General features: G+C 44.3%; 1 protein-coding gene across 8 annotated transcripts in view; it reads left to right on the forward strand.

The window, feature by feature from the left end:
* Positions 1-13,226, forward strand: part of UBR5 (ubiquitin protein ligase E3 component n-recognin 5) — a 1,080,924-nt gene that overhangs the window by 1,031,071 nt on the left and 36,627 nt on the right. For all 8 annotated transcript variants that reach the window (XM_033933084.1, XM_033933089.1, XM_033933086.1 and 5 more), the window contains one exon: positions 9,513-9,657. In XM_033933084.1, the coding sequence (XP_033788975.1) occupies positions 9,513-9,657 (145 nt within the window). The remainder of the gene's footprint in view (positions 1-9,512; positions 9,658-13,226) is intronic.

Raw genomic sequence — 13,226 nt, forward strand, 5'->3', positions numbered from 1 at the left:
AGATATTCTTGCGTCCCACCCACCTCCCCGGGTTGGCTTCTTAGCTGGCTTATCCTAACTGGGGACCGCGCGCCTCCTTCGGGCGGGAGGGCACTCGCGCGTGCGCAGTGCGGCCTGCTAGAACTTTCCAAGTTCTTAGAGTGCAATCATTCTAAAATTGTCCGTACCGGGGCTCCGTCGGTGCCGTCACCCATCAGTCAAGAATATCTGCCTGCTGTCCCTGGATAACACCTGTTACGGTAAGTAACTGTGCTTTTTCTCTATCCAGCTACAGTATAAGCTGATGTAGGCACAGCACATGGCAGCACAGTGAGTACAGCCTTACTGTCTATGAGAGTCATCGGGTTGGAGTTAAATTGGGGCTTTTGAGGAGTTTCTGGGGCTTCCTTGAGGGTTCCCCTCAAAATCCTGTTTTTGACTATTTTTGTCCATTTTTATAGCTCCATTGGGCAGTTTTGGCGCCACAATTGCTGTTCCGATGACCATCATGGATTTTTCAATTTTATTTTAAAAGCCTCTCCCTGCAGGATGGACTCCACAGATAGTTTAACCACTGTATCATAACAATTTTGTGCTGGATGAGTGCCTGAGGAGCGACCATATGCTGGTGGGCGGGAGCATTGGGTTTAGCCTTCCTGGGATCCTCCTAAGGTTCAGAGGCACAGAAAGCTCAAGAAGTGGGACATAAATCCCTTCTAGTACCCTCTACTGTTGATTTAGGTCTGCCAACGAAGCAAAAGTGCACAGACACCACTTTTAAAGGATGGTCCCTTGAGGGAGTCTTAAAGAGATCCTCCGGGGACTCAGGTCTGGTTTTTGACTCTGATTTTGTGGCCCTCAAGTATGGGGCCTATGTAAAGTACAGTCAGTCTCCAGGCCTAGCTGAGGCTGTGCTGGTTAGCATGCAGGAGAGTTTACCGCTGTAGAATTTGGTTACTTTTCAAGAAAAGGGTCGATGGGAGCCTGAGGTCCAGTCAGAGAAGGACTGGCACGATTGGGCATACGAACATAAGAATAGCCTTACTGGGTCAGATCAGTGGTCCATCTAGCCCAGTAGCCCATCTTCACAGTGGCCAATCTAGGTCACTAGTACCTGGCAAAAACCCAAATAGTAGTAACATTCTATACTACCGATCTTGGGCAAGCAGTGGCTTCCCCCATGTCTGTCTCAATAACAGATTATGGAAATTGTCCAAACCTTTCTTCTCTCCAGTAGTACCTCTGTAGGAGACATAGCTTCAAATGGGGCTGAGGAAGCCAAGAGACTGTGGCAGCCCTAAATTAGGGAGAGGATCCAACATTGTACATACTCTTTAAGCCGTCCAACTTAAATGAAATCATTGCAGTCTCTGAGAACTGGATTTAGAGGTTCTGCAAACTGCCTCAACACTTTGCTCACTGCTGAGCAGTTCCAGTCCACATTTTTCCCTTTGCATTCTGAGATCACTATGATGCTGACTGAGCATTGGGAAAAGCCAGAGGGGCCCTTGTAAGGGGCTAGTACAGGAGTGGGCAACTTAGGTCCTTGAGGGCCGTAATCCAGTCAGGTTTTCAGGATTTCCCCAATGAATATGCATTGAAAGCAGTGCATGCAAATAGATCTCATGCATATTCATTGGGGAAATACAGGTACTTTCTTTGTACCCGGGGCAATAGAGGATTAAGCGAGGTGGTACTGTGGTTGAAATCTCATCTTCTACCTCTCCAGAACTCACTATTGTCCTGCTGTTGCCTTTGGAGTGGACAGTGGTAGGCCATAAAAGTTTGCAATGGTGGCTAAGGCCCGAAGACACTGTCCAAGGGATTGCCTCCATGCATAGCAACATCGGTGATCCTGACTACAGATGCCAACTTTTACAGCTGGGGAGGTCATTGCGAGGGTCCTCTGCTGGAAATCTTTGCAGAGAACATGGTCTATCAACAGATTGGAGCTGAGAGCCATTCAAATGGCATTACAGGCCTTTCAAGAGACCCTGGAAGGGAAAGCAGTCATAGTCTTCTCAGACAATGCCACAGCAGTGGTTTATAGACAATGCCACAGCAGTGGTTTATATCAACAGACAAGAAGGTGTCAAGAGTGCGCCGTTAAAACTGGAGGCTCAGCTATTATTTTCATTGGGCAGAGAACTATCTGCTAGCCATGTCAGCAGCACATGTAGTGTGAGTGAATAATGTTCAAACTGACTTTCTCAGTTGACAGATGCTGGACCCGAGAGAGTGATCCCTGTCCCAAATAGCATTTGATAGGATTGTTCAGTGCTGGGGACATCCGATGTTTAACCATGGCATCAGCCTGCAATACTTCAGTTAGAGGTTCGAGTGGGGAAGCACTGCTGTGGACACGCTAGTACAACCTTGGCCTACCATGGATCTCTTGTATGTTTTCTACCTAGGCCAAGTCATTTGAAGAATAGCGACATATCGAGGGCTGGTGATCATCTTAGCTCAGATTGTCCACATTGCCCATGGTATGCGGATCTAGTTCAGGTGCAAAGAGATCAGAGTCTGAGGCTTCCCTTCCATCCAATGCTGCTCACACAGGGCCTGGTCACCTTAGAGAATCCAGAACGCTTTTGCCTTACAGCATGGTTCTAGTGCGTGCAGTCCTAGTTCAAAAAAGGATACTCTGAGGTGATCATAGCTTCATTCTTTCACTCCAAGAAACCAGTGACAATAGTGGCTTACATGAAGTCCTGGAGGACATAAGAGAAGTGCAAAAACAGTGGTCTTAGCTGAAAGGAGCGATAAAAATGGCTACAGAACTTTATGTGAAGAAAATAAATAAAAACAAGAGAAAAAGGAAACCGACATTGTTCTCCAAACTAGTGGTGGAGAAAATAAAGGCAAAAGAGTTGGCATTCCTGAAATATAAAAAACACCCAAGAAGAAGAGCACAGAAAGGAACACCAGGTGAAACTGAAAGAAGCCGAGAGAGAGATACATCTGGCGAAAGCGCAGGCAGAAGGGCAAATGGCTAAAAATGTAAAAAAGGAAAAAATAATTTTTTCAGATACATTAGTGAAAGGAGAAAGATGAAAAATGGAATTGCTAAACTAAAAGATGCTAGGAACCAATATGTGGAGAGTGATGAGGAAAAAGCAAACATGCTAAACAAATACTTCTGCTCTGTGTTCACGGAAGAAAATCCTGAAGAAGGACCAAGATTGTCTGGCAAGGCTACACAGGAAAATAGAGTAGATTCTGTGCCGTGTTTATGAACAACTTGAAAAACTGAAGGTGGACAAAGCGATGGGACTGGACAGGATCCATCCCAGGATACTGAGGGAGCTCAGAGAGGTTCTGGCGGGCCCTATTAAAGACTTGTTGAACAAATCTCTGGAGACGGGAGTGGTTCCTGTGGACTAGAGAAGAGCGGATGTGGTCCCTATTCACAAAAGTGGTCACAGGGATGAAGCGGGAAACTACAGGCCTCACTTCGGTTGTTGGAAAAATAATGGAAGTGTTGCTGAAAGAAAGGATAGTGAACTTCCTAGAATCTAATGGGTTACAGGATCCGAGGCAACATGGCTTTACTTAAGGTAACTATTGTCAAACAAACCTGATTAAATTTTTTATTGGGTGACCAGAGAGCTAGATAGAGGACATATGCTAGATGTAATTTATTTAGATTTCAGCAAAACCTTTGGCACGGTTCCTCATAGGAAGCTCTTGAACAAACTTGAAGGGCTGAAGCTAGGAACCAAAGTGGAGAACTGGATTAGAAACTGGTTGACAGACAGACGTCAGAGGGTGGTGGTTAATGAAAGTCGCTCAGAGGAAGGAAGGTGAGTAGTGGAGTCCTTCAGGGTTTGGTGCTGGGGCTGATTCAATATGTTTGTGAGTGGCATTGCTGAAGGGTTAGAAGGAAAGGTTTGCCTTTTGCTGATGATACCAAGATTTGTAACAGAGTACACACTGAGGAGGGAGTGGAAAACATGAAAAAGGATCTACAAAAGTTTGAGGAATGGTCTAATATCTGACAATTTAAAATTCAATGCAAAGAAATGCAGAGTAATGCATTTGGGGATTAACAATCAGAAGGAGCCGTATATGCTGGGAGGGGAGAGGCTGATATGCATAGAGGTGATAGTGTCTGAAGATCTAAAGGTGAAAAAACAGTGCAACTAAGCGGTGGCTGCTGCCAGAAGGATGCTGGGCTGTATAAAGAGAAGCGTAACCAGTACAGGTCATTGGTGAGGCCCCACTTAGAGTACTGTGTTCAGTTTTGGAGACCGTATCTGGTGAAGGACACAAAAAGGCTTGAAGCGGTCCAGAGGAGGGCGCCGAAAATGATTGGAGGTTTGCGACAAAAGATATACTAGGAGAGACTGCAAGCCCTTAATATGTGTACCATAGAGGAAAGGAAGGAAAGGGGAGATTTAATTCAGACGTTCAAATACTTGAAAGGTATTAACGTTGAACATAATCTTTTCCAGAGAAAGGAAAATGGTAAAACCAGAGGACATAATTTGAGGTTCAAGGGTGGTAGACTCAAGAACAATGTAAGGAAATTCTTCTTTACGGAAAGGGTGGCAGATGCCTGGAATGCGCTCCCGAGAGAGGTGGTAGAGATGAAAACGGTGATGGAGTTCAAAAAAGCACGGAATGAACACAGTGGATCTAGAATCAGAAAATAATAGTAAATATTGAAGACCTAAGGCCAGTACTGGGCAGACTTGCATGGTCTGTGTCTGTATATGGCCATTTGGTGGAGGATAGGCTGGGGAGGGCTTCAATGGCTGGGAGGGTGTAGATGGACTGGAGTGAGCTTTGACGGAGACTTCAGTAGTTGGAACCTAAAAACAGTACCAGTCAGAGCTTTGGATTCTTGCCCAGAAATTGCTAAGAAGAAGAAAAAAAACCAACAAGTTTTTACATTGAATCAGGTTGGGCAGATTAGATGGACCATTCGGGTCTTTATCTGTCGTCATCTACTATGTTACTAACTCTTATGTTCAGAGCAACAAATAGAGATGGTTAGGGCTCTAATTGCCACAATCCTATCTTTCCTTCAAGAAGGCCTAGAAAAGGGCCTGGTAGTCAGTTCCTTAAAGGTTCAGGTAACCATTCTTTCCTGTTTTCGAGCTCTTTTGTAGAGAGGTTCGCTGGCCTTTCACCCTGACATTTCCAGGTTCTTGAATTTTTGCATCCACCAGTGCATCCAATTTGTCCTTCATGGAACCTTAACCTCATGTGAGGGCCCTGAATAAGGCCCTGTACGAGCCTTTGCAGGAGGCCACGCTGATGGACTTCATGCTAAAGATGTTTTTTCTAGTAGCCATCGTTTCAGCTAGAAGAGTTTTGGAGCTCCAGATCCTGTCATGCAGAGAACTGTTCCTCAGAATTACGGAGGCAGGAATATCTCTGCATACAGTTCCCTCTCTTCTGCCAAAGGTGGTGCCAGCATTCCATGTGAATCAGGAAGTCCGACTGTTGGCATTCCAAGCCACAGGCATAAAGAAGCAGGACAAAAGACTACCACAGCTAGATGTCAAAAGAGTTTTCCTTCATTACTTGGAGGTGACCAATGATTTTAGGTTGTCAGATCATCTCTTCATCCTAACGGCTCTGAACACAGAGGAAGGCTGGCCTCAAAGTCCTCCATTGCCAGATGGATATGGATGGCTATTTCCTCTGCTTACATAGGATGTGATAAATGTCCACCAATTTCCTTGAAAGCATATTCCACCAAAGGTGTGGTTTCTTCATGTGTGGAATCCAGGACAGTTTCGCACAAGGAGATTTGTAGGACTGGTACATGGTCCATGCTACGCACATTTGCTAAGTTTTACAGAGTGGATGCAGCAGCACAAAAGGACTTTACTTTTGGGTCCGTGGTGCTAGCAGCAGGCTCTTCTATCCTACCCTAGGCTTTGATACGTCCCACAGGTTCAGGACTCGTGTGCCTATATGGTTCTCCAACCTAGTGGCTGAGAAAATAAAGGCGAAAGAGTTGGCGTTCATGAAATATAAAAAAACCCAAGAAGAGGAGAGCAGAAAGGACTACAGGGTGAAACTGAAAGAAGCCAAGAGAGAGATACGTTTGGCGAAGGCACAGGCGGAAGAACAAATGGCTAAAAATGTAAAAAAGGGAGATAAAAAATTTTTCAGATATATTAGTGAAAGGAGGAAGATAAAAAATGGAATTGCTAGGCTAAAAGATGCTGGGAACAAATATGTGGAGAGTGATGAGGAGAAAGCAAATGTGCTAAACAAATACTTCTGTTCTGTGTTCACAGAAGAAAATCCTGGAGAAGGACCGAGATTGTCTGGCAAAGTACACGAGAAAATGGAGTAGATTCTGCGCCGTTCACGGAGGAGGGTGTTTATGAGCAACTTGAAAAACTGAAGGTGGACAAAGCGTTGGGACCAGATGGGATCCATCCCAGGATACAAAGGGAGCTCAGAGAGGTTCTGGCGAGTCCTATTAAAGATTTGTTCAACAAATCTCTGGAGACGGGAGTGATTCCTGGGGATTGGAGGAGAGCGGATGTGGTCCCTATTCATAAAAGTGGTCACAGGGATGAAGCAGGAAACTACATGCCGGTGAGCCTCACTTCAGTTGTTGGAAAAATAATGGAAGTGTTGCTGAAAGAAAGGATAGTGCACTTCCTTGAATCTAATGGGTTACAGGATCCAAGGCAACATGGCTTTACAAAAGGTAAATCGTGCCAAACGAACCTGATTGAATTTTTTGATTGGGTGACCAGAGAGCTGGATCGAGGACATATGCTAGATGTAATTTACTTGGATTTCAGCAAAGCCTTTGATACAGTTCCTCATAGGAGGCTGTTCAACAAACTTGAAGGGCTGAAGTTAGGACCCAAAGTGGTGAACTGGGTCAGAAACTGGCTGTCGGACAGACGCCAGAGGATGGTGGTTAATGGAAGTCGCTCGAAGGAAGGAAAGGTGACTAGTAGAGTCCCTCAGGGTTCGGTGTTGGGGCCAATCCTGTTCAATATGTATGTGAGTGACATTGCTGAAGGGTTAGAAGGAAAAGTGTGCCTTTTTGCAGATGATACCAAGATTTGTAACAGAGTAGACACCGAAGAGGGAGTGGAAAATAAGAAAAAGGATCTGCAAAAGTTAGAGGAATGGTCTAATGCCTGGGCAACTAAAATTCAATGCAAAGAAATGCAGAGTAATGCATTTGGGGATTAATAATAGGAAGGAACCGTATATGCTGGGAGGAGAGAAGCATCATAAAGAGGGGCATAACAACCAGGACGCGGGAAGTCATCATGCCATTGTATCGAGCGATGGTGCGTCCACATCTGGAATACTGCGTTCAGTATTGGTCGCCGCACCTCAAGAAGGACATGGCGGTACTTGAGAGAGTCCAAAGGAGAGCAACGAAACTGGTAAAAGGGCTGGAACACTGCCCATACGCCGAGAGGTTGGATAGGCTGGGGCTCTTCTCTCTGGAAAAAAGGAGGCTCAGGGGAGATATGATAGAGACCTTCAAGATCATGAGGGGCATAGAGAGGGTGGATAGGGACAGATTCTTCAGACTGAAGGGGACAACAAGTACGAGGGGGCATTCGGAGAAACTGAAGGGAGATAGGTTCAAAACAAATGCAAGGAAGTTTTTTTTCACCCAAAGGGTCGTGGACACTTGGAATGCGCTACCGGAGGAAGTGATCAGGCAGAGTACGGTACAGGGATTCAAACAGGGATTGGACGGATTCCTGAGGGATAAAGGGATCGTGGGATACTGAGGGAGGAGCTAGGATGTAACACAAGTATAGAAAGCTAACCAGGTAATAAGTATAGAAACCCAACAGGTCGTGCATGTGCAAGACCGGAGGGTTAGGACTTCGATGGGAAGATAGGACTTCAATGAGAAACCAAGGTGGCAAGGGAGCCCCTTCTGGTGATTCAGACAGGTCGTGACCTGTTTGGGCCGCCGCGGGAGCGGCCTGCCGGGCAGGATGGCCCTATGGTCTGACCCGGCGGAGGCACTGCTTATGTTCTTATGTTCTTAAGCTGATATGCACGGACGGGGAGAGGGACCTTGGGGTGATAGTGTCCAAAGATCTAAAGGCGAAAAAACAGTGTGACAAGGCAGTGGCTGCTGCCAGAAGGATGCTGGGCTGTATAAAGAGAGGCGTAGTCAGTAGAAGGAAGAAGGTGTTGATGCCCCTGTACAGGTCATTGGTGAGGCCCCACTTGGAGTATTGTGTTCAGTTTTGGAGACCGTATCTGGCGAAAGACGTAAGAAGACTTGAGACGGTCCAGAGGAGGGCGACGAAAATGATAGGAGTCTTGCGCCAGAAGACGTATGAGGAGAGACTGGAAGCCCTGAATATGTATACCCTAGAGGAAAGGAGAGACAGGGGAGATATGATTCAGACGTTCAAATATTTGAAGGGTATTAACGTAGAACAAAATCTTTTCCAGAGAAAGTAAAATGGTAAAACCAGAGGACATAATTTGAGGTTGAGGGGTGGTAGATTCAGGGGCAATGTTAGGAAATTCTATTTTACGGAGAGGGTAGTGGATGCCTGGAATGCGCTCCCGAGAGAGGTCGTGGAGAGTAAAACTGTGACTGAGTTCAAAGAAGCGTGGGATGAACACAGAAGATTTAGAATCAGAAAATAATATTTAATATTGAACTAGGCCAGTTACTGGGCAGACTTGCACGGTCTGTGTCGGTGTATGGCCGTTTGGTGAAGGATGGGCAGGGGAGGGCTTCAATGGCTGGGAGGGTGTAGATGGGCTGGAGTAAGTCTTAACAGAGATTTTGGCAGTTGGAACCCAAGCACAGTACCGGGTAAAGCTTTGGATTCTTGCCCAGAAATAGCTAAGAAGAAAAATTTTTAAAAATAAAATAAAAAATAAAAAAATTCTAAATTGAATCAGGTTGGGCAGACTGGATGGACCATTCGGGTCTTTATCTGCCGTCATCATCATCTACTATGAAATGGAAGATTAGGTTCTTAACTCGAAAATGTTCATTCCAGTAGAAAAGCACATGAATCCTGAAGCCCCACCCTATCAGTTTTCAGTGTAACCTGCTTTTAGCCTCAGACAGGTATGTTTCTGCAGAGGCTTGTCTAATGGCATTCAATCAAAACGAAGCAATATGAAACTACCTCTTCAGAGAGACAGGAGTGTCTATATAGTTTTGCGCTTGACAAAATCAGAGCCGAATAAGTTAGTGCAGGTTGTTTTCATTCCACCCTGTTGATGCTTTGCTGCATTTGTTAATGAGTTGTGATTGAGGCGTTTCCCTGTGCCTTTCCTTGTTTTTTCTCCTCTTTCAGGGGTTATCTCTGCTTTGGTACAAACTGAAGAGAGAAGACAGTGCCCGATGATGAAGGGAGGCGGATTTGAAAATAAGATGATACCTTCTGCATCCCTCGCGGGTGAAGATGCACTACCTACAGGAAAGAAGATTATCAAGGTAAGAACCTCATCTTCCATTCTTAGGGGTTTGCCAGTATACAAATTGCCAAACACTTCTATGTTCTGGTACAGAGTAAGAAAAGAGTAAACTGCTTCTGTTTCAGGCAATGAGGAAAGGTCTGCTGGATGTGCTTCCAAAAAATGCTTTAGAGGATTTAACAGCGGAAGATTTCAGGCTACTAGTAAATGGCTGCGGGGAAGTAAATGTGCAGATGCTTATCAGCTTTACCTCCTTCAATGATGAGTCAGGTAGGAAGTTTCTCACTTCTGTATTTTTCCAGAGGATAATGTTGAATCATATCACACTGTTTAAATGTTAAATTTCAGTGTGTGTCTGTATAAGCCTATTTTTTTCATATTAAGCTGCATTTGCATGATTTGCATTGTGAGTACTGTATGGCTAGTAATAATGAGTGACTTTTATCCAACCATATAGTTATAACTTTTTCCTAGGTTCAAACAAAGCTGCTTTCACTTTACTACTATATAATAAGAGTGCTTAGAACTAAACTTAAAATAAACTTATCAATAGAATGGAAATCATAGCACATGAGCTTTCCAGAGTGTAGACTGCATAAACAGCTTGTTGGTCCTTTAAAAGAAAGCACAACCTGTTAAGGCTCAAGTTTTCTCTAGGCTCAGTATGAATGCTGGAACTGCATTACATTGGGCCTATGCTACAAAAATAAGTTTCTATTTCTATTTTAGAATACAAAAAGATTGTCAACATGAGGAACTATACATTTTTGTCTTAATCATGCATACCATGACAAGTGTGTTATCTTCTGAACACTCTATACTACCGTGTTTCCCCAAAAATAAGACCTTGCATGATTTTCGGGGTAGGTCCTATTATAATCCCTAAATAAGCCCTACTTGGATTGACCCCCGAAGCTCCTCCCAAATGTCCCCGACACTCGATTCGCCGGTGGCAGCATTTTCTCCCCCCCCCCCCCTCCCCATATGCAGCATCTTTCCTCTCCTCACCCATCCCCTTGTTCGGCATCTTTCCATCCCTCCTTCCCATCCCATACAACAGAACTCCGCTGACCCTCTCATTGTGAGGCGAACATTAAAAGGATTAGTTGTAAAGGTTAGGACTGTAAACCAGGCGTGGATGTTAATTAAAAATACCATCGTGGAAGCCCAGACCAGATGTATTCCACGTATCAGCAAAGGTGGAAAGAAGAGGAAACGAGAGCCGGAGTGGTTAAAAGGTGAAGTGAAAGAGGCTATCGGAGCCAAAAAGACATCCTTTAAAGAATGGAAAATAGATCCGAATGAAGAAAATAAGAAGAAACACAAGCACTGGCAAGTTAGATGCAAAGCATTGATAAAGACAGCTAAGAAAGAATAGGAAGAGAAACTTGCAAAAGAGACAAATACTCATAGCAATTTTTTTAGGTACATCAGAAGCAGAAAACCTGTGAGGGAATCTCTGGGCCCGTTGGATGATCAAGGAGCAAAAGGGGCGCTCAGGGAGGATTAGGCCATAACGGAAAGTCTGAATGAATTCTTTGCTTCAGTCTTTATGGAAGAAGATGTAAGAGATCTACCTGAACCGGAAATGGTTTTCAAGAGTGATGATGCATAGGAACTGAAAGAAATCTCGGTGAATCTGGAAGATGTACTAAGACAAATCGACAAGTTAAAAAGTGATAAATCACCTGGACCGGATGGTATACATCCCAGGGTATTAAAAGAACTCAAAAATGAAATTGCTGAGCTGCTGTTACTGAACTGTAACCTGTCGCTAAAATCATCTGTAGTACCTGAAGATTGGAGGGTAGCCAATGTAACGTCGATTTTTAAAAAGGGCTCCAGGGGAGGTTCGGGAAATTACAGACCGGTAAGCTTCACTTCAGTGCCGGGCAAAATGGTAGAAGCAATAAAAAAAAAAAATTTGGAACACAGACAAACATGATTTAATGAGACAGAGTCAGCATGGATTCAGCTGAGGGATATCTTGCCTCACAAATTTGCTTGACTTTTTTAAAGATGTGAATAAACATGTGGATAAAGGTGAGCTGGTTGATGTAGTGTATCTAGATGTTCAGAAAGCTTTTCCTAAAGTTCCTCATGCGAGGCTCCTGAGAAAATTAAAGAGTCATGGGATAGGAGGCAATGTTCAGTTGTGAATTAGGAATTGGCTATTGAATAGAAAGCAGAGGGTAGGGTTAAACTGTTATTTTTCTCAATGGAGGAGAGTAAACAATGGAGTGCCTCAGGGGTCTGTACTGGGACCAGTGCTATTTAACTTTTTTATAAATGATCTGGAAATTGGGACGACGAGTGAGGTGATTAAATTTGCAGATGACACTGAACTGTTCAAAGTTGTTAAAACGCATGCGGATTGTGAAAAATTGCAAGCGGACCTTAGGAAATTGGAAAATTGGGTATCCAAATGGCAGATTAAATTTAATGTGGACAAATGCAAAGTGATGCACATTGGAAGAATAACCTAAATCACAGTTACCGGATGCTAGGGTCCACCTTGGGGATTAGCACCCAAGAAAAGGATCTGGGTGTCATCGTAGACAATACGATGAAATCTTCCACCTAATGTATGGCGGCGGCCAAAAAGGAAGGATGCTAGTAATTATTAAAAAAGGAATGGTTAACAAGACTAAGAATGTTATAATGCCCCTGTATCGCTCTTTGGTGCGATCTCATCTGGAGTATTGCGTTCAAGTCTGGTCTCCTTATCTCAAGAAAGATATAGTGGCGCTAGAAAAGGTTCAAAGAAGAGCGACCAAGATAGTATAAGGGATGGAACTCCTCTCATATGAGGAAAGACTAAAACAGTTAGGTCTCTTCAACTTGGAAAAGAGACAGCTGAGGGGATATGATTGAAGTCTACAAAGTCCTGAGTGGTTACAAGTGGATCGATTTTTCACTCTGTCATAAATTACAAAGACTAGGGGACACTAGATGAAGTTACAGGGAAATACTTTTAAAACCAATTGGAGGAAATTTTATTCCACTCAGAGAATAGTTAAACTCTGTAACGCGTTGCCAGAAGATGTGGTAAGAGCGGATAGTGTAGCTAGTTTTAAGAAAGGTTTGTTCAAGTTCCTGGAGGAAAATTCCATAGTCTGTTATTGAGAAAGACACGGGGGAAGCCACTGCTTGCCCTGTATCAGTAGCATGGAATATTGCTACACCTTGGGTTTTGGCCAGGTACTGGTGACCTGGATTGGCCACCGTGGAAATGGGCTACTGGGTTTGATGGACCATTGGTCTGACCCAGTGAGCCTATCCTTATTTTCTTACGATATACCTTCGTTCCAAATAGCGGTAGTGGCAGCACTGAACAGGCTGCTTCAAGGCCTTCCCTCTGCCACATCACTGATGTTTGGAATGGAGGTATGTCGTCCTCGCAGTGGGAGGGTTGGAGATTGGAGGGAGAGATGGAAAGATGCTGTGCAGGGGGATGGGTTGTCAGAGTTGTCAAGGTTCTGCTGCACGGGGGGAAAGGAGGAAGAGATGGAAAGATGCTGTGCAGGGGAATGGATTGGCAAGGTCATTGGGATTCTGCTGCACGGGGGGAATGGCTTTGTATTATCTGTTCCACAAAGATCTCAAGATTTCTTTTTTATTTCATAATGACATCCGACATTCAGTATGTTTAAGGATGATCTGTGATTTGTTTATTTGTTAACCATTTAAAGCTCTATTTTATAGGGATGATGTGGCATACAAGAACAATGCTTAGATCTAACACAACATAATGAAATTGCTTTTGGGGTTCTACTGTATGGGGGGGATGGGAGCTAGAGAGCTGCACGGGGATGACGGGAATCCCGCAGGACTCGCGG

Source organism: Geotrypetes seraphini, chromosome 2, assembly GCF_902459505.1.
Source record: "Geotrypetes seraphini chromosome 2, aGeoSer1.1, whole genome shotgun sequence".
Taxonomy (NCBI): Eukaryota; Metazoa; Chordata; class Amphibia; order Gymnophiona; family Dermophiidae; genus Geotrypetes; species Geotrypetes seraphini.